The following is a 19,868-nucleotide window of genomic DNA, read 5'->3' on the forward strand; positions in this document are numbered from 1 at the left end:
AAAAAAAAAAAAAAAAAAAATCTACTCAAGTACGCAGTAACAGATTATAACACATTATTCAATATTTTAAATTCTGTGCAAATTCTGGTATTAGACTAAAACCAAAATATTTATACAAATGAGTTAGGTTCAGAGGCTGGTTCTAGACCAAATTTACCATGGGGGCGAGGGTGGTCAGTGTTTTTTCATGGAGGGCAATTAAGAAAAGATGAAACCAAAAACAGGGCAATATTTCATCATTAATAAGTGAGCCAAAGATCCATTTGCATCAGCCCATGTCTAGAACCACCTATAGGCTGCAGGTCTGTGTCTGAAGCATTGGTCAGCATGTTTTCCCTTAATTCCTTTTTTTTTTTTTTTTTTTTTAAACATCCATCAACAACAGCTCATTGACCAAAGGGACAACGCAAACATGGCTTATGTTTTTTTTTTCTTGTTCCCCCTATCTCTCCCCATTTATCCCCATCCTGCTGCTGCAAACAATAATAATAATAACAACAATACTAAATAAATAAAATAAGAACAATACAAAACAGAGAGAAAAAAAATATATACAGCTGAAGATCACAAACATGAAAAACCCAGGAGACAACTCAAAGACGTGGACAACATGCAAACAGGCATCCATACAACCATGGGTACACAAACAAAGTCAGGACATGGACATTTAAAACTGCACAGGTTGATGATCATTGTCAGTAGCCAGAACCACAAGGAACCATGGAGGCCGCCGGGCCAGGGGCACAGGCACACACACAGCAGAGCCAACTTCTGTGCGACCCTCAGGCTCGAGGGAGGGCATCCAGTCTCTCAAAATAAAATAATAGAGGGGCCCAAGTTTTCTAAATTTTTTGGATCGAACATCTAACACAAAATTTGATCTTCTCTAACTTAAGGAACAGGGTCAGATCTTTCAACCAGAGAGAAGCCTTGTGTGAGTGTTCTGATTTCCACGCTAATAGTATTCTTCGGGCGAGGAGAGTTGAAAAAACTAGTACATTTTTAAAATCATGTGGTAATGATATACCCTCCCCTGGAACTCCAAATATTGCCAATTCGGCACTGGTTTGGAAAGCTATTTCTGAAGAATGATTTTGGGAGAAACATTCATTCTTTAGGAAGTTCAACTTATATCCTGAACATTTACCAAAATGGTTTAGCAAGCTCACAATGTTTGGGATAGATGATACTGAGTCTGTGATGTAGAGCAATAAGTTGTCTGCGTATAAGGACAGCCGATGTTCCAGTTGTACTCTATAAATACCCTTAAAGTCCTGTGAAGTCTTAAGCATATTTGAAAGTGGCTCAATAGCTAGAACAAAGAAGAGTGGGCTGAGAGGGTAACCCTGCAAGGTACCCCGGGATAAAGAGAAGGGCCTAGACCTTGTTCTGTTAGTGATTATACTTGCTTTAGGTGATGTATATAACAGTTGTACCCATGATGTGAATTTGGGCCCAAACCCAAACCTAGCCAATACTGTAAATAAGTAGGGCCACTCAACCCAGTCGAATGCCTTCTCCGCATCGAGGGAGATCACAACCTCAGGGGTCTCCCCCGATGCAGTAGCATGAACAACACCAATAAGCCTGCGTATATTAGAAAAAGAGTGACGACCCCTCATGAACCCAGTTTGATCCGAGGAGATTATGTCTGTCATGGCTGCGTCCAGTCTCATAGCCAGAAGTTTAGCTAAGATTTTAACGTCTCCATTTAGGAATGATATGGGCCTGTAGGAAGCGCAGTATGTTGGATTTTTACCATGTTTTAGTAAAAGTGTAATGTTAGCTTCTGTAAGCGTCTGTGGCAAGGTTCTCTGATCCAGAAAATGGTTAAACATTTCAAGTAAAAGAGGTGCTAACTTGGATGAGAATTTTTTTGTAGAATTCGATTGGATAACCGTCTGGTCCAGGGGCCTTGCCACTCTGCATTGCTGAAATAGAATTGATAACTTCAATAAAAGTGAGGGGCCTATCCATATCCCTCTTCCTATCAGGATCTATAGCAGGGATATCCAAGCCATCTAGAAAATCATTCATGTCTGAATTATCCTCTGGGAATTATGATGAGTATAGATCAGAATAAAATTTCTCAAAGACTTGATTTATTTCAACTGGATCAACAGTTTGCTCGTCAGAGGTCTTTTGGATCTGTGATATGAGCTGCACTGCCGACCGACTTCTGAGTTGGTGGGCCAGAAGGCGGCCCGCCCTCTCACCGTGTTCATATATAAAGCCTCGGGATCTAAGCAAGGCTTGTTCCACATCCTGCGTTGATATAAGATTGTATTGCATTTGTAAACAAAGTCTCTCTTTGTATACCTTGGGGGAGGGTGACATTGAATGCTTATGTCCAGCACCAGCATAGAACTAATAAGCTGTTCCTGCCTTGCTTTTCTAATTTTGTTACGTGTTGCAGTGTAAGATATTATTTCACCTCTAATTACCACTTTTAATGTTTCCCACAGGATGGAGGGTGACAGAGTCTGATTTGTTTTCAAGCAAAAAATTATCTATGACAGTAGATAGACATCGATTCACAAAAGTTGTCATCTGCTAACAAAGTTGAGTCAAATCTCCAGATGGGGCGCTGAGCTTGATTAAGTGGGAAAGCCAGGTCCAGTATTACTGGTGAATGATCAGACTCTACGATAGCAGAATATTTACTCTTCTTGACAAAGGGTAGCAGAGTTTTGTCTATGAAAAAACAATAAATCTTTGAATATGACTGGTGGACATGTGAAAAAAAAAGAAAACTCCCTATTATCTGGAAACAAAATGCGCCAAGGATCTATGCAGCCCACCTCCTTCATGAATACTCCCAAAGCCTGAGCCATCTTTGATGGAGATGTCAGTCTAGAGCTGGATCTGTCTAGTGTCGGATCCATTACACAGTTTATGTCACCACCCAATATCAAACGGTGAGAATTCATGTTAGGTAGCGCAGAGATTAACCTGGATACGAAAGTGGGTTCATCCCAATTGGAAGCATATATGCAAGCAAGTATAACTTGAATATAATATAGGGAACCAGATACCAGATACCTTTACTGTCCACTTTTAAAGCTCGTCTTAAAACCCATCTATTTTTCTAGGCTTTCAACTCCAGCGGGATCTAGTTTTAAATTGTATGTTTGTTTGTTTTTAAACTGTAAGAGTTGTTTTTTAATTGTTATGTTGTGTTTTAATGTACAGCACTTTGTATCAACTGTGGTTATTAAAGTGCTTTATAAATAAAGTTGGTATGGTACTATAACATATCGCCCCTGTGGGTCTGATATGGACTTGTTTAATGTAAACTGTATGTTTTTTTATGTATTAATATTGATGTTCCTCTTGATTTTGTATTAAATTGTGAATAATAAACTTGTTCCACCCAAGGCTTCTTAAGTTTTATTTGGTCTGCAGAGACCAAATAGGTTTTCTGTAGAAATGCTATTTCTGTTTTTAGTTTTTTAAGGTGGGCAAAATTTTTTGCCCGTTTCACTGGTCCTCTCATGCCCTTTACATTCCAACTAGTAAAGCGAACTGCTGAGGCCTCCCCTCTTACACTGCTGTTACATATGTCAGCCATGACAATCCGATTTTATACATGTCCCGGCCCAATAGCCCCACTTGGCAGTACATGGTTTCTCATCCACAATGTTCAAACTTGTGAGAAAAAAATGAAGTAGAAAAAACAACACAAATCAGCTGTATGAATGAAAAAGGCAGCTCTGAACCCAACCCTAAATAGGTGGCAGTCAAAGCAACAACAAAATACAGGACGCGATTTGTTCCATGTTTCTATAAATGTCCGATAGACACACCTATCACACACATATTAACATGAAGTGTAACAATAATGACCAAAATAAAACACAGGAAATATTAAAGTCAGCTAAATTCTCATGGCGGGAGCTACGCCGGACCCCAGAACGCTACGGACGGACTCTGTTGTCACAGTTGCTTAGAAACGGACACTACGCAGCCGCGGTGAGCCGCTGTCAACCCGTGTCTTTTTACAACGTCCTCGACTCGATTCCATGTCCTTAGAAGTAAAACCTCTCATAAAGATACAGACGTGAGAGGGAAGACTCAAATCCCTGGCTGAATAATGTTAATGAGAATGAATACAGGCAATAAAAAAAAAGTGTCAGTCGTGGCGCAGTGTGCGGCTGTATGAATAGATCCGAAGAGGAACTGCAGACCCGTTAGATCCTAACGAACCAGGCATCAGCATCTCTCCATCCCTCAATCATTTCCTGAAGGTGATATGGTACAGAACATTTTGCTGTGATAAGTTTCCTATAGACTTTTTGTTTGTGCTTTTAGTCGACGATATTGGTTTGTTTATTTGCTTATTTAATGTATCAGGCAGGCAAAATAATACAAATGATAATTTAAAGAACAAATCATACAAATACATAAATACTTCCTACTTTAAAAGGTTTGTTAGGGTTTTCTGTATGTTTTATTTTTAAATGTTAATATTTTATGAATTCATTGTTCAGTGGTCATTTAATGTATTACTAATGTCAGACACAGACCTGCAGCCCAGGGGCGGTTCTAGACGGGGGCCAACGGGGTACCAAAGAAGTTATACTAAATAAATGTCTTATGTTAATACTCAGTGGTGGATTTTTTAACCTTCACAATTTTACTTTAACAATGAATTAAAAATTATAGTGCTGCACTTTAAGCTGCTGTATATGATCACACTTTCCATCTGATCGATCAGGATCAGCAACCTGGATCTGGAGACACAAGTGGCTCTTTGGCTCACTTATTATATCAAATGATGAAATATTGCTCCGTTTTTATTTGTTTGTTTATTTCATTCTTTTTTAAGTATTTCCATGAAAAAACACTGACTATCCTGGTCCTTGTGGTGAATTTGGTCTAGAACTAGCCTCCATACCTAACTCCTTATTTGTATAAATTTTTTTGGTAATGTTCTGTACAATATCAGCATGCTCACATAACTTTTATACTTTTGGCTCTCTGAGGACACATTTTGAATTTTAAATCAGGTGTTATAATCAGTTACTCAGTACAAGACAAAAAACACCTCCATAGAATAATGTCTATCACTGCAGCGGACGTCCCACCCCATGAGAGTAGGGGTGGGTGTGCCATGGAGGGCGTCCCTTATTTTGATTTCTAAAAGGTGGCAACCCTAGTTGAAAGTTATCGCCTGCCAGGCTGTCCTCTGCTACAAGGCGGCCCTGAAAAGAGCCAACTTCGTTCAGCAGTCTGTCCACCGACGCTTGGAGAGGCTGAATCAATGTGGCCACTTCCTCTTTAAAGTTATTCCACTGCTGAGATAGGTCTGTGTCCAGTTGGGACATGGAAACAGGATCTCCACACTTACATTCGCCAGATGGTTCAGTGTCAGAAGAAGCCGCGGCCATTAAGGCGACCTTGCTAGATAGGCTATTCGTTCGCCTGGTTGAAGTAGAAAGCTTTTGTTGTTTAGGATTATCGCTGGTCATTATAACGTTGCAAGGGTACAGATCAATGCTTCTGTCGGTCTGGTGCTTGATAAAAGTGTATAACTCCGGTTTTAAAGTAATTTAAAGAAAGATGGTCGGGAACTCCTTCACCCTGCTTCCTCCTTCTACATCGCCAAATCGGAAGTCCTCTTTTTCCTTAATTCTTAATAAAATTAATAAATAAAATTAATAAAATAATGGTGAAATAATATTGACAACTGAACAATGTATTTATTAAAGATATCAATTACTCCTACTCAGATATCCCCAACAAAATTTTGTAATATAGGACAAATAAACAGTTTCTCTTCACAATATTTATTTATTTAAATACTCATTTATATTATTTTGGCTGATACTATCATATGAAAAAACATGTCATCCAAATTCAACATCCTAAGCAAATAAGGAAACCACAATAGCCTACTAAAAGCACAATAAGAAATTGAATCAATCATAAAATGTTGTGTACCATAATGGAGAGACGCTGATGTCTGGTAGTGTCTGTCTCTAGGCAACCGTGACGGCAGTGCCAGTCCGTAGAGTCAAATAAGGGACGATTCCATATTTTACAGGATGGGTGGCGAGTCCAGTAATAACATAAAGAAAACATGAGAAGCATAACATAATAGTACTCTGAGAGACCTTAGGTTAAACATCACTGGAAGATGCTACTCTGATCTTTCCCAAACTTCCTGTATGTGAGCAAGCTTGTCAAATGTTGATGGATCTGTTGTGAAATCTGAGGGTTCTTGAGATCTAAGTAACATTGCTACTCTGAAAATATTTCTACTAGACTGTGTCAGAGGCTTTCAGTGGCCTCATTAGTGGATCTGTGTAATTTGGCTAGAAGAGGAGCACCCATTTAGACAGTCATGTCTCCTTCATACAAGTCAGACCATTTATATGTCAGGTATTTTGGTCCTTCTAGGTTTTTCACCGTGATTCTAACATTTTTAGTGACAATAGCATGAAACAAATCAAAACATGTCTTGATGTCTCACAGTGACCACAGCACCTTCCCCAGACAGCAAAATATGAATGAATCAACGTTGAAGCAACATTAGGCAGAAACATTGGATCCACGTTGAAGCTTGACATTGAAATTATATTGAAAGTGATCGGTTACTTATATGTTGAATCAACCTTAGGGTTTCAACCATAACTGACAATATATCAATAATGATTCAACTATCATCTGAATGTGGATCTATATGTATGCTTGTGTTGATTTTACATTGAATCAAAGTTAAGGCATCAATATTGATTCATGTACATTTTGTGGTCTGATAGGTCTACATCATAACATACCATTAAAAGTTTCTTCACTGGTGTTAAGCACACAATTTTATTGACAGATGATGGGTATTATGGTAATGTAAGATAACTTTGAACAACGTATTTCCAAAAATGTGTGTACACAAACTTAAAAATGATAATATGCCATTAGAAATACATTTTATTTAGGAAAACAGGCATAGATCTGTAAACATTTTTGATCCCTCTTTGACTGTCAGAACAACAGTCTATTGGCCATGGAAGAACAGCGTTTATGAGGTTAAATCAGAATCAGAATGTGTCCCTCCTCCCAGTTTCTGGTTTCTACTGGTTCCTGATGGAAACCCTTTTTGCTGTAAAAAATTTTTACCATAATTTGATTGTGAATGTTTATAAGTAATTAACTAAAAAGTCTGGAAAATGGACATGAAAAGGTTCAGGATACTGTTCCAAGCCTTTTCCACTGAAAGCAGACCCAGATCTCATTGGAGCTGTTCCACATTGTTTCTGAGCATTGAAAGTCAGGGAATCCTGGGCCCAACTTGGTGTGTGTGGAGTTGGAAACCTTAACATCCCTCTAAGTCAGTGTTTTCCAACCCTGGTCCTCAAGGCACACTGCCCTACATGTTTTAGATGTTTCCCTGGTTTATTCTCCTGATTCTTATGATTGCACTTAAGCAAATGGCTGTTAATCATCCATCAATTGAAATCAGCTGGGGGTGAGGACCAGGGTTGGGAACACTAAGCTAAGTTTGTCCTTAACTACCTTGAGCCATGCAACTATGGCTGAAAGCCCTCTTGTTTCTGTTTTTGGGACCTGCTAAGACATAGAAAATGATCAGATATATAAAATATAGAAAACACAGAACAGTTATGCAATTTTACACTGTAGATCATGTTCTACAAGATCCACATGTAGAACATGATCCACACTTCCATGATGCACACTGAGTATTCTGTCTGCATCTAGTTCTGGTATCCACCCTCAGAGACTGACTCAAAGGCTTTTGTTTGACAGCTTCCATTTAGCCTAAAATAACTTGATCTCAACCCTATTTTCATTTCTCCTTCTGCCTACACACACAGCATCCACTCAGCATGCCTGGCACATATGGCTCTGAAAATGCACAAGGGGGTGGTGGAAAAACACTGGTGGGGAGATTCAGCTGTCAGTCTCCATTCTCTTTTTTACTCCTATATAATCTTGTGTAGCTTGTTTCCGTCCACTGCTTGACAGTGGTTTCTCTTTTACTTTTCTTAGAGCATTTTTGTTATTCAACTTTTTTGAAATTATCTAGTTGTTGCTAAAAAACTATTAGAAATGACATTAGCATCTACAGAACCACTCTCCAAACTGTATCAACTGTGTTTTGTAGGGTTGAGTTATGTGTGGGTGCGTGTGTATGTATTTTCAGCACACTGGCTGTTACTTGAGGTTGTTAGAAGCATTTCTACCAGTGGTGCTGTCACAATGTGTTATGCAGTTGTATCTTGGCCCAAGTAGGAATATGAAAGGACACACTCATACCACAACATGCAAGGCAAACATTGATAGTCTTGTATGGAGCATACACAATTGACACACTTGGTGTCTAAAAACTTTCTCTATTAAAAGTAATCTTTGTGTGTGTGTATATATATATATATATATATATATATATATATATATATATATATATATATATATATATATATATATATATATATATGAAAAAAGTTTTGACTACACACATGCACTCACTCTTTGTTGCTTTGTTGTCCACCTGCTGTCATTTCTCATGTATAAAACTGAAGTATGTCAATGTGCTGCATAAAACTATTGTAGTCAATGTTTTGCATCAATCTATAAATGCTAATTGTGACAAGTTCCTGCTACCTGTCAGACTGAATACTTCCAGGTAGCAGGGCTTCTGTACCGACACCAGTGCCAATCACAGATCAACTGGGGAAGTATGTTTATTCATGTACATGTAGCACCAATCAAGCACAAGGCAATTAGAAGGGCATTACACAAACGAGGAGCCTATTAAAATAACAAATGCTTTACGAAAAGAAACAAAAAAATAATAATAATTTAAAATTCACAAACTTTCAAACAATCATCAGTGATTGTTTGAAATGAATGCCTGTGTCAAACCATGATATTTTTAGTCCAGACACATTTGTAGGAATGGGTGACATGAACTTTGTAGAGATGTATAAAATTGATGCTCCTGAATTTTCCTGCTGTGGGACAATACATTTATATTATCCTACAGAAATATATCTAAAAACACTCAAATTGTGTCAGGTTTATTGGCCTTGCATCTGTCCTGGTATGAAGTCACAGGCTCAAAAAACAAGCACTCCACAAAATTCCAACTCACTCATAATGAAACAGATAAAGTGTACAAAGTACTTTGAAGAGACGGTATTATGCACATAATGCAATTTTAAAGCACAATCAAGGAACTATGTTACACTCTGTTGTGAAAATGCTATTTATATCAAACATGACTTAAAAATGTTACTCTTCAATTTGACATGTTGGCCTCTGTCTCTTTAAAGTTAACTAACCCCCCTCTGAAATCTAAACCCCACCCCTGGCAAATTTTTAAAAATTCCAGCAAATGGATGGCGTGGAGTGAGGAGAGGAGAAGGAGAGGACCATGGAAAGTACTGTTGTTATCCACTTTGTCACTATGTTTATCGATTTTTCAGACTCCTTCTAGTGACTTTTTTTTCAAAACAACAATTAGTGATAAATCTAGCAACTCTTTTCCTGTTTTGTTGGATACTTTTATTGGGACAACTCTCTGCAGCCTGTCTGTCCTGAGCGAGCAACAGTGCAGTCAGTCTCACACACTCTTCTTTTCAAAATCATACCTTCACCAATAGTCAGAGCAAAGTAGACCCATTCACACAAGTCACACATTTGCTAATGCTGAGTAAAGCTGTTGGTCAGTACTCCCCAGTTTCCATGGCAATGCTTGCAACAACTCCTGACTCACAACCGGGCAGGCAGGGGCAAGAAGTGAGGGTTGGGTGCTGGGTGGAACATTTTGCTTGTATACCCGAAGTTACCAAGCTGTACCGCTGCAACCTCAACTACCTAAGAACAATTTGACCTAAGAGGCCAGTAATGAGACAGTTTTTGGCAGAAATAAAGCTAAACTAAAAAAATTGCTCTAAAATGTCAAAACTCTAAATAACCTATTTAAACAGTTTATCAGCTAAAACCATTGATTTGGGGTGAGTTTCACTTTAAGAAGACATGTTTTCCTACAGCACGCCAACACAACAATCTGGGGCATAAAGTTCACAATAAGCTGAAAAAATTCTACAGTGAACCTTTAAGCTAATAGAGGCAGTGTAAATGAAAAAAGAAGTTAGGTCACATCCATCTCACAGTGAACATGTTCTGCTGGATAGACAATAGCACAAATAAATTGTTTGCTTCCATGGATCTGTTGTACTGTGTTTAATTTTGTCATGAGTTAAATTCTTTACAAAAAAAAAAAAAAAGAAACAACAGAGGCTAAGGCTGATGTTGCAGTTTTGGCAGAGTCACAGTGCTGAAGAAGGAATGAAAATGTAGCTTTTATTTTAAGGAATACAAAGTTCTTTTAGAGTCCTAACAGAGTATATCCATTAAGTCTATAACAGGACTATGGGCCATTTCAAGTCTTATCTTTTTCAAACATTTCAACATATCTGCTGGTATGATTTGTTGTTCTATTGAATTTAGCTTTATTTGAGCACCAAATTACCACATATTTGACCCAAGAATCCCTTAGAATACGTTCATGCTTGACTTTTAGGTGGTTCTTCAGAAAAATCCTAAACCTTTGGCTATGCTTGACAGTAGGGATTGTGATAATTTTGTCTTTTATATTGAAAAGTTGCTTGATGTAGTTTGACACCTAGCATGCATTCCTTATTGCATGTTATTCTAATTACATTGTCATAAAGTAATGGATTTGACATGGTAGCTGAAGTCTGAAGTGTGATGGAGAGCATTGCTCGGTCTAAGCTTTCAAGCAACCTTCTGGCAAATTCTAACCTGTCATCCTACCTGATTCAAGCCTGTCTTCAATGTTCTGGATTATTTCAAAGTAATTTTGCTCAGAATGAGGAGCTCAGTGTGTTTAAAATACCCTAAAACCAGTCTTCTATATGAGCTGTTCTTAGTTTCCTTAGTTCTGATAGAGGAAAGCTTTAGGTCTGAGTTGCAGACTAAATCTTGTGGGTTGGACTGGTTTCGCTTTCATCAAATTCTTAGAAATGTCAGGAAATGCCTGAAAAGTGAAAATAGCTTCTAGTATTCTTTAATTATAACAAATATACTGCTCTTCTACAGAATGCCTTAATTCAAGAGATTTCTCTTGGTCAAACTGAAAAATTTTGATTGCAAAAACGTGTGTCCTCTTAAATCTGGTTCTTAGCATGGTAAAAGCTCAAAGTGTCAAGATTTTAAAGATCATATCTACAACACGAATATAACTTTCTTTCAACACAAAGATGAATATTGTTTGTAATTAACTGGCTCTTTAAATAGAAACTAAACAAACATTGTGAATGTACAACCATTGACTGATGCTGTATTTTCCTTCTTCTTCTTGTTTTTTAGAGTCTTCACCTCTCCTCCCAGGGACAGTCCTCTGCAGCCATTCTCTAATCACAGGCCTGGCATCTTTCATCCATTCATCCCTCTCTCCATTCATTTTTACCCTGTCATGAAAGGCCTGTCCAGTAGTCGGAGTCACCATCATATGGTCTCCTATGAGCCATCATACGATCCATTGGGTCACCATGTTGACCGTAAGCCATATTTGTTCGGCCAGATGGATATGCCGTTGCCCATTCCTATGCCACACCCATCTGAGTTGCCCTATTACAATGCTCAGCGTGTTCCATACCCTTCTGAAAGCAACAGCATTGTCCCATATGGAACCTTCCCACGGAGGTGTCACTCCACCTCCTCAGCTCACCATCCTGAGGTAAAGGATGAGTGTATGGCCATGGTGCCATATGTAGGTGGAGGAGGAAGAGGAGGAGGAGGGGGAGGAGTGTATGGGGGTAAATCTCAGTCTTGGGTACCAGTAAATTTTGCGGACCCGTATGAGCAACAGCCAATATTTTCCAGAGATGGCTACCACACACTGCAGTACAAACGAGGAGTGTTGTCCCACGCTGGGGGCATAGGAGCCAATGACAACAATGACAGTCCTGGGCGAATTCGCCATCTGGTCCACTCAGTCCAGAAACTCTTTACAAAGTCACATTCATTGGAGGGGCCCCAACACACTCAGTCATCTAAAGGGCCAGCTAATGGGAGTGTGTATGGTGGTGGTGGAGGAGGTAGCTGTGGTGGTGGTTCAAGGGCCAGCCCAGAGGGTGCGGCTCCTCCTGGGGCAGTGCGCCACCGGAAGCGCAGCAAGAGCCGTGAGCGCTGTCGATCAGCAGAGCCCAAACATCGAAGCTACCACCACCATCACCATCCCCAGCTTCATGGCTCAGCATCTGCTCCGGGGTCTGGATACTGGAGCTCAGATGACAACCTGGAACGGGAGCTGTGTCTTTACCACCCTCATCATCACCAACCTCCACCCTCACCCTCCCTCTCTATTTCCCCCTCACCTATGACAACAGGCCAGTGCCCTGGCAGCAACCCCGACAAGTATCCCCAGACTCCCCTCCCAAATCTCTCCTCCTCGCAGTCCCAACAGTACTTCATCATGGACCCCTATGGGACAGTTAACGAGCATGCACACACCCATGCACGCCATGGCCACACTCACCACCACTCTGCACTCAAAGCCTCTCGGAGCAACAGTGATGTGAAATATACTGCTTCACCTGCATGTATACCAGTTAGTGGTAACAGCAATAAGAGCGATGGCTGTATCGGTGGAGGAAGTGGCCCCTTGCTGCCACTGGGTCTTGTGGACGGGCCTGTTGAGAAGAAAGGGGCATGGTCATCAAGCCTAACGGTGAGCAGGGCCCGAGAGGTCTACACCAACACCAGCAGCCACAACCAGCTACGAACCAGCGCAGGATCCGGTAACCTAAACCTAGATAGAGCTCTAGTCAAATCTAAGGGCAGTCAGCAGCAGGACCCTTCTTGCCAATTCTTACAGGTAAATAATTACTCCCTGATTTCAGCCAAAAATAGTTCAATCACTCCCCTCTCTCCCCTGTTGCCTCTTTTTCTCCACCACCTACTTCTCTTAGCAATGTTACCTCTAAGTCAGTGCTATCCAGTCCTGTGAAGTTTTGGTTTTCCTGACTTTTCAAATAGCGTCATCTATGAAATGACTCATGCAATGTTCTCAGTCTGAGAGGGGAAAAAACATTCAGAAAGTTCCTTAACTGGGCGTAAGCGACTGGCCCATCTAAAATTTAGCCAACTTTTATGCTTTGTTCAGTGAGTTATTAGCTATTTTTTGTTACCCTAATACCAAACCCAACTTTGAGTTAATTTTTGTTGGTATACATGCCAATTAAGTAAATTAAAATATTACTGAAAAGTTTGTTTATTTCAGTAGCAGAAATGTGGGCTTAGTGGAGCATATGTTTAATAGTTGCTTAAATACTATTGTAAGAAAGTATTAATCTGACAAACGAGATTCATCTGGGAAAAATTTCAAATTTATTGAATATGACTGTTATGTGGTTAAATGGTTCTCCCAAAATTATGACTTACAGTCAATTGTAATCTGTTTTTAGAATGATCATATTGACAATTAGAGAGCATGTTTATCATTTGAAACAGTAACAAATACCTTATAATCGCAGAAGTCACAAAACACACACACACACTCACCAAAATAGCTGAACACTTACTCCTTAACTGCATTGAGGTACTATGTTACAGTTAATTCTTTTAATTAAGGGGGGCGGAGGGGACCTGTTGAATATCAGGTATTTTGACAACTGTCATGTAGACAAAGCAGGCAGCTCTGAGAGGATCATGCTCTTTGATTTCTCCAGGGCATTTAACACAATTCAGCCTGATTTGATTCAGAAGACACAGGACGAGGCCTCAACAATCAGCTGGATCTATGGCTACCTCACAAACAGATCACAAACTGTGGTCTGTTTCCCATAGAATGGCACCTGGGCCACTCTATGGGTGTATTCACACCAAGCCTGTTTAGTCCACTATAATCGAATTCTAGTTAGTTGCCTAGAAAGTCTGCTTTGTTTGGTGAAGCGTAAAACAAACTTCAAATTAACCAAAAAAGGAAACTCCGGTCTGCCTAAAAACCTTGGTCTTGTTTTAGTTAAAGCAAACTCATGTGAGGTTTGAATGCTTATGTGGATGCCAAGCAGACCAAAGCAGGAAGCGTACTATAGTGCAGGACATTCTGATTAAATACAACAAAGACAAACACACATGATCTTTTGACTTGTGATCTTTTGCCAAAGACAAAAGAAAAATCCTAAAACCTCTAAAATCTCTTTTGTGAAGGAGGATGTTGCATCAGTATCTTCTTCAGAGTTTTGTGCCATTTCCTTTAGTGTTTCTTGGTAGAGCACTACAACAGTTTGCTTGACACAGGGCGGTGTGTAAGAGAACCTCAACAGCTGAAAATAGAACAAATATTGCAACGTTGGTCCCCAATTGAACTGAGACTATCGGATTATCAGGTGTGAAAACACCCTAAGCCTCAGACTAGGTGTCACACCTCAGTGCTGATGTTGCCATGATTGCTACACAGGATTTTGCTTCAATTAAGGTTCCTGTATAGGTAAAGCTTGAGAACTACTCCTCAATGCAGGCTCCTATCACAGTCTGCTGATGTCTCCATTCAAGTTCCTTGGACCTTTAGGTATGACCTGTTTTAAGCTCCAGCTTCGAAGGATTCCTGCTGCATGCATTTCACCTGTCTTCAAAGGGTCTCACTGTATGCTTCTCTTTATCTCGTCTCATCTTTATCTCTTTATCTCATCAAACAGACCAGAGTCCTCTGCTGTCTGTTGCTACTGCTGGTCAAACCTCCACCTAAATAGTGTGGCTCTTCCAACACCTGAAGAACCACTTTTCTGAATGTTTTAGATGTTTTCTTGGCTCCAAGTACCTAAATCACACGAATGGCTCATTAGCAGACCTCAACAGAGCTTGATAACATACTGAGGAAGTGATTGCCTTTCCACTTTGATGTTTCCATATATCTGAATGATGAGATCTAGGATCTTAATATTTTAATCTCATCAAACCAAATAGCTTCCATGAACTTATTGCACACATATACAAGTCCTTCAGTCTGACCACCAGAGTCCTATGGCCTTCCTGGACAGGCAACTCCAGGCTTCAAGGGCTGACATTCTGCTACTTTTAGAAGCGTCTCTGCTTCAACACACCTCAGTCAAATAATGAGGTCCTTATCAAGATTCTGGAGAACTTGATTACACCGATTCAGATATTTGATTAAAATATACTGAACCAGGGAGACATCTAAGTGTAGCAAAACAACAACCCTCAAAGACTGGAGTTCCCCACTCCTGCTCTAAACTATTAATTTGCTCTTTTTATGATTATATACATTATTTACCCTGTCAAAAACAATATATTCATGTGTTAGCAAATGCAATCTTTTAATTTTATTTTATATTGCAAATTTCACAAATAACAGGAAAGTTTGTTGCTTTTCCTGCTGTTTATCACCCTGGTTTGATATTAATTTGTTTATTTGCAATGAAATGAAAATGTCTTGAGGTGTTCTCTCAAATGGTGCTCACATATGTAAATTGCCATTTATTAAATTTGAATGTGGCTGAAAAGTTGCATGACTGGATATCACTGACTCAGACTGGGGACACACTAAAACTTAAATTAATCAGATCACAAACAATATTCAATCAATTAATAAAATGCAATCATATGTTCAGTTGTTTACATTAGTATCTACAGAACTCAGGGGTTTTAGCAAATTAATAATTGATCATGAGTATTGACTGTTTCTACCCAAACTTTTTGATGCTGGAAATTATTCTCAGGACCACTTAGCATCTTAGTAGTTTGGGAGTAATATGATGAAATTTAATACTAACATGGATCAAAAACTTACAGCAAGACACAAGGGGAACCGGATGCAGAAGGAAGGCTGACGTGAAAGGAACCAGTGGGGAATAAAGAAAGTCAAGAAGCTTAAAAACTGAGAAAAGGTTGGAGAATGACATTGGGACTGGGTCAGAATAATCAGAGATAATACTGAGCAGGAAGACTGAGGGAAGGTAAAACAATGAAGAGGAAGCTGATCTAGACTAGAGGATCTACAAACCAGGAAGAGATAGTCTAATGCTGATGTAAGAGAATAAATCAAAATACACAAACAGTAAATGACTAAGAAACTAAACATGACGAATAAACTGATCTGAAAAGACCCTGGAGGCAATTTGAAAAAAAAAAAACCCAAATAGACCAAGACTTTAATAATGATGATAAACAACAAAGGAAAGATGAGAAAAACTCAAACACATGGATCATAACAGCCAAGACTCTGCAGGGATTGAAAGTATTGTACAAAACACACAAACTGCAAGTAAAGATTTACCATGACCTACGATTTTAGGAAAAAAAGATCTGCTGTAATTTACTGTTAATGTCAAAATTATTCATAACTGGCAGCATTAATTTAAGCATTTATCCCAAATTTTTTCCTTTTCTTTGAGTTGACAAACCAGGACATTAGAACCCCATACGAGGCTGTAGGTTGAACTCTACATGGTTGGAATGCTGTTGAACAGCTGAGCCAAAACGAATATCAATAAAGATACATTCTTAAAAATTAGGTCTGATCAGCTGACAAGCACAGTGAAGTATGTTTAGGCCAGTACTTCTCAAATAGTGGGACGCACCCCCGCTGTGGGGAATGGTGAGGTGTTAAAAGAAGCAGGAGGGCTTAAATATTGACTTTATTTATGCTTCACTGATAGGAACATTTTTTGAGACTTAATAAATTTCTCTTCACAAAGACATGCGGCTGTAGATCAAACGAAATAACACAGTCGACCATCGAAGTGTGGCATTATTAATAGCCGTCTTATTAATAGATCTGAGCTGTTGGTCTCTGCAGCTCCTCCAGAGCTACCATGGGTCTCTTGGATGCTTCTCTAACTCAGTGATTCTCAGTTCTGGTCCTCAGGAACCCCTGCCCTGCATTTTCTAGGTATTCCCCTTCTGCCACACACCTAACTTGAATAACTGAGTGATTAACAGGTTTCTGTAGTACTTAATGACATGCAGAGGATGTCATGCAATTAATGCAAGTGTAGAATCAGGTGTTCTGGAACAGAGACACATCTGAAGCATACAGGACAGTGATCTCTGAGGACTGAAATAAACACTGAACCAACTAATACTTTCTCTTTTCCTGGTTAGCTTAGGTGGATGTTCATGTTTTGGTCAGTCTGCAGTAGTTTCATCCATGTTCAGATGATGGATAGAACATAACCTTGTAAGGGACAACCTGGAAGCTTTGAAGGCTCAGTGAAGATGAACATCGGCCAACACAATTGACTCCGATCAAACTGTTTTGGCAGAACAAAAATAAATAAATAAATAAATAAAAATTTCAAACATTTGGTATAAACACATTTTGTAAAAATAAAAGAAAAAAAATCTGTAAATCTGACTCCATCAGTGTGCAGAGCAAAATGTATTTAAATGCAATCGACTTCAAAGCATTTTAGGATAAAGTTATAGTGTGTCCACAACACTGTAAGGTACATTGGTGCATTGTTCTCCAGAACTAGTCTTGATCACTCTGCTTTTCCTGCACTTATCCAACTCACCCTCAAACTTTTTATCCACCCAGCATCCTACCACCCACCAACCCAGCCCTTTACTTTTCCTCTTGGTTTGAACAGCCATCCTCTTTCTTGTCCTCTTCCTCCTCTTCCCTTTTTTGAGTTGAAAAGAGAAGTAAGTGCAGAGCCAGTAGTAGCCTTACTCTCTAAATACTAGGTAATGACATTACCTCACAAAGAACAGCTTTAACTGTTTGTAGAGCTAATTTTTAATTTCGAAGGCATCTCTTCTTGCCTTTGTGTCAGTTATTTTGTGTTTTTTTTTCAGTTTCTATCTTTAACAGCTTTTTCTTGTACAGAATTCTGGAAGGCATCATGTTGGATTTAGTGTTTAAAGTCAAATTGAATTTCACAATTATTTGCTGTCTCGAGTGACTTTAGTTAGGTGAGTTGTGCTTTAATAGCTGAAAACTTTATTCTTTCTATACCTCATAGACATGAGGTAAAGAAAAAATAAGTTATTGTTTATTCCACTCCAGCAGATTTATGTCTTAGAGTAGTGGTTCAGTTTGTTTGGGTATGTAGACTTGCATAGTGGTGTGAAAAAGTATTTGCCTCCCTACAGATTTCTTCTGTTTTTGAACTTTTGTCCCACTTCTATTTTCAATTTATAAAGTTGCTGTTAATATTGGATAAAGCTCACCTGGATGAATATAAAATGATTTCAAATGACTTCATTCCTTAAATAAAAAGGTATCAAAACCTAGCTGTTAATATCTGAAAAAAAGCCCTCATGACTGACCACTGAGCAAAACTTGACAACTTGGAACCTTTCTTCAGGCCATCCTCTTTTCAGCTCCCATACCACTGTCATATTGTAAAGGAGAACACTTGACCTTCTTTAACTCAGTCTGGTTTATAGTTGTACATTTGTAAATTTTGCAAGCTTCCGAAACCTTTAGTGCACGCTCCCATTTTCTTTCTTCATCTACAGATGCAGTTTTTAGGGAATGGCGTTGGAGGAGAATTATGTCTCTAAAAGACCTATACATTAGTAACCATGTGTGTTCATTTGAACAATTACTGCTAAAATATGTGTTACCGAACTCATTTATAGGTACCTGCTGGCTGCAGCTGAGGAATTATCCATCCATCCATCCATCCATCCATTTTCTTTACACCCTTGTCCCTTAGTGGGGTTGGGAGGGTTGCTGGTGCCTATCTCCAGCTAACGTTCCGGGCGAGAGGCAGGGTCACCCTGGACAGGTTGCCAGTCTGTCGCAGGGCAGCTGAGGAATTATATAAGACAAAATATTTTCATGTTTGAATGTCCTGTTTAAGATCTAAAGGTTTAATTTTGTTATTGTTTGACATCTTTTCATATAAACACTCTCAATGTAGTACCATAATTAAACATATGTGGGAGGAAACTCTTAATATCTTTATTAAAGACAACACTTGGAAGCACGGTATCCACTACTATTCTATTAATGCTAGTCTACAGGTGCTCCAATGTAAAATCATAAATAGATTACATTATTTGAAGGCCAAACTAAATAATGTTTTCCCAAAAATCTCTCCCTCATGTGCAAGGTCATCTGTCACAAACAACACGAAGAGAACACAAGGAATTACAGAGAACAGATAGGAGGAAGCAGCGAGGAGTGACTGAGAATGAGGTACTTAAGTACTGGGAGGTTGAATGTTAAAAGACCTGGGCTATCAGGTTGCAGGGATGAGGAGAGAACATAAAGCAGACTGGGGAAAGAGAGAGAGACAGAAAGTGGCACAGAGGGTGAGAGTATACACAGGGCATGAGGAAATAAACATACTAAGGAATAATTAGACACAACAAAAAACTAGAATCATTAAGAAAGGACTGAACTAAAGAAAAACTGGAACAAAACTAATCTAATTAAATAAGAAATTAACACATAATAGTGAAACTAAAATCAAATAAAACTCCAAAACAACTCAACAACCCGGGATCCTAACATTATCATTATTAATTTTAATGTATTTTTTATTTATTGATTTATGTATTAGTTGTTTTTCTTGCTTTCTCTTTTCTTCGTAATGGTCATGTTGTGGTCTCCTATGTCACTGTCTGTTGTACTGGTTAAAATTAAAAGTGTTTCAATTAAGTTGGATTAAAAAAAAAGAACAACTAGAGAACTGCAGATCTGCTGCCTCAGTATTGCCTAAGTATTGAACATTCCAGAAAACAAGACCTGGAGCCCAGTGACACTTTGGTTCAGCTGCAGGACAATGATGCATTGTAGCAAAGTCACTTAAAAAAGGAAGTTTTTGAGTGGCCTAGTTAAAGTGTGGACTTAAAATCAATTCAGGTATTATGGAATGACCCTCTTAAGACCATAATTGTAA

At 38.9% G+C, this 19,868-nt stretch overlaps 1 protein-coding gene across 2 annotated transcripts in view; it reads left to right on the forward strand.

Moving 5' to 3' along the window:
* LOC106937566 (disks large-associated protein 1-like) overlaps window positions 1–19,868 on the forward strand; it is an 82,844-nt gene that overhangs the window by 56,385 nt on the left and 6,591 nt on the right. Inside the window, exon 3 of one of the 2 annotated variants that reach the window (XM_015019128.1) lies at window positions 11,359–12,868. In XM_015019128.1, the coding sequence (XP_014874614.1) occupies window positions 11,465–12,868 (1,404 nt within the window). In that variant the 5' untranslated portion in view covers window positions 11,359–11,464. The remainder of the gene's footprint in view (window positions 1–11,358; window positions 12,869–19,868) is intronic. The other variant, XM_015019129.1, reaches the window with a different exon arrangement.

This window comes from Poecilia latipinna, unplaced genomic scaffold (genome assembly GCF_001443285.1).
Source record: "Poecilia latipinna isolate Pla-1442-1.1 unplaced genomic scaffold, P_latipinna-1.0 Scaffold2379, whole genome shotgun sequence".
NCBI lineage: Eukaryota > Metazoa > Chordata > Actinopteri > Cyprinodontiformes > Poeciliidae > Poecilia > Poecilia latipinna.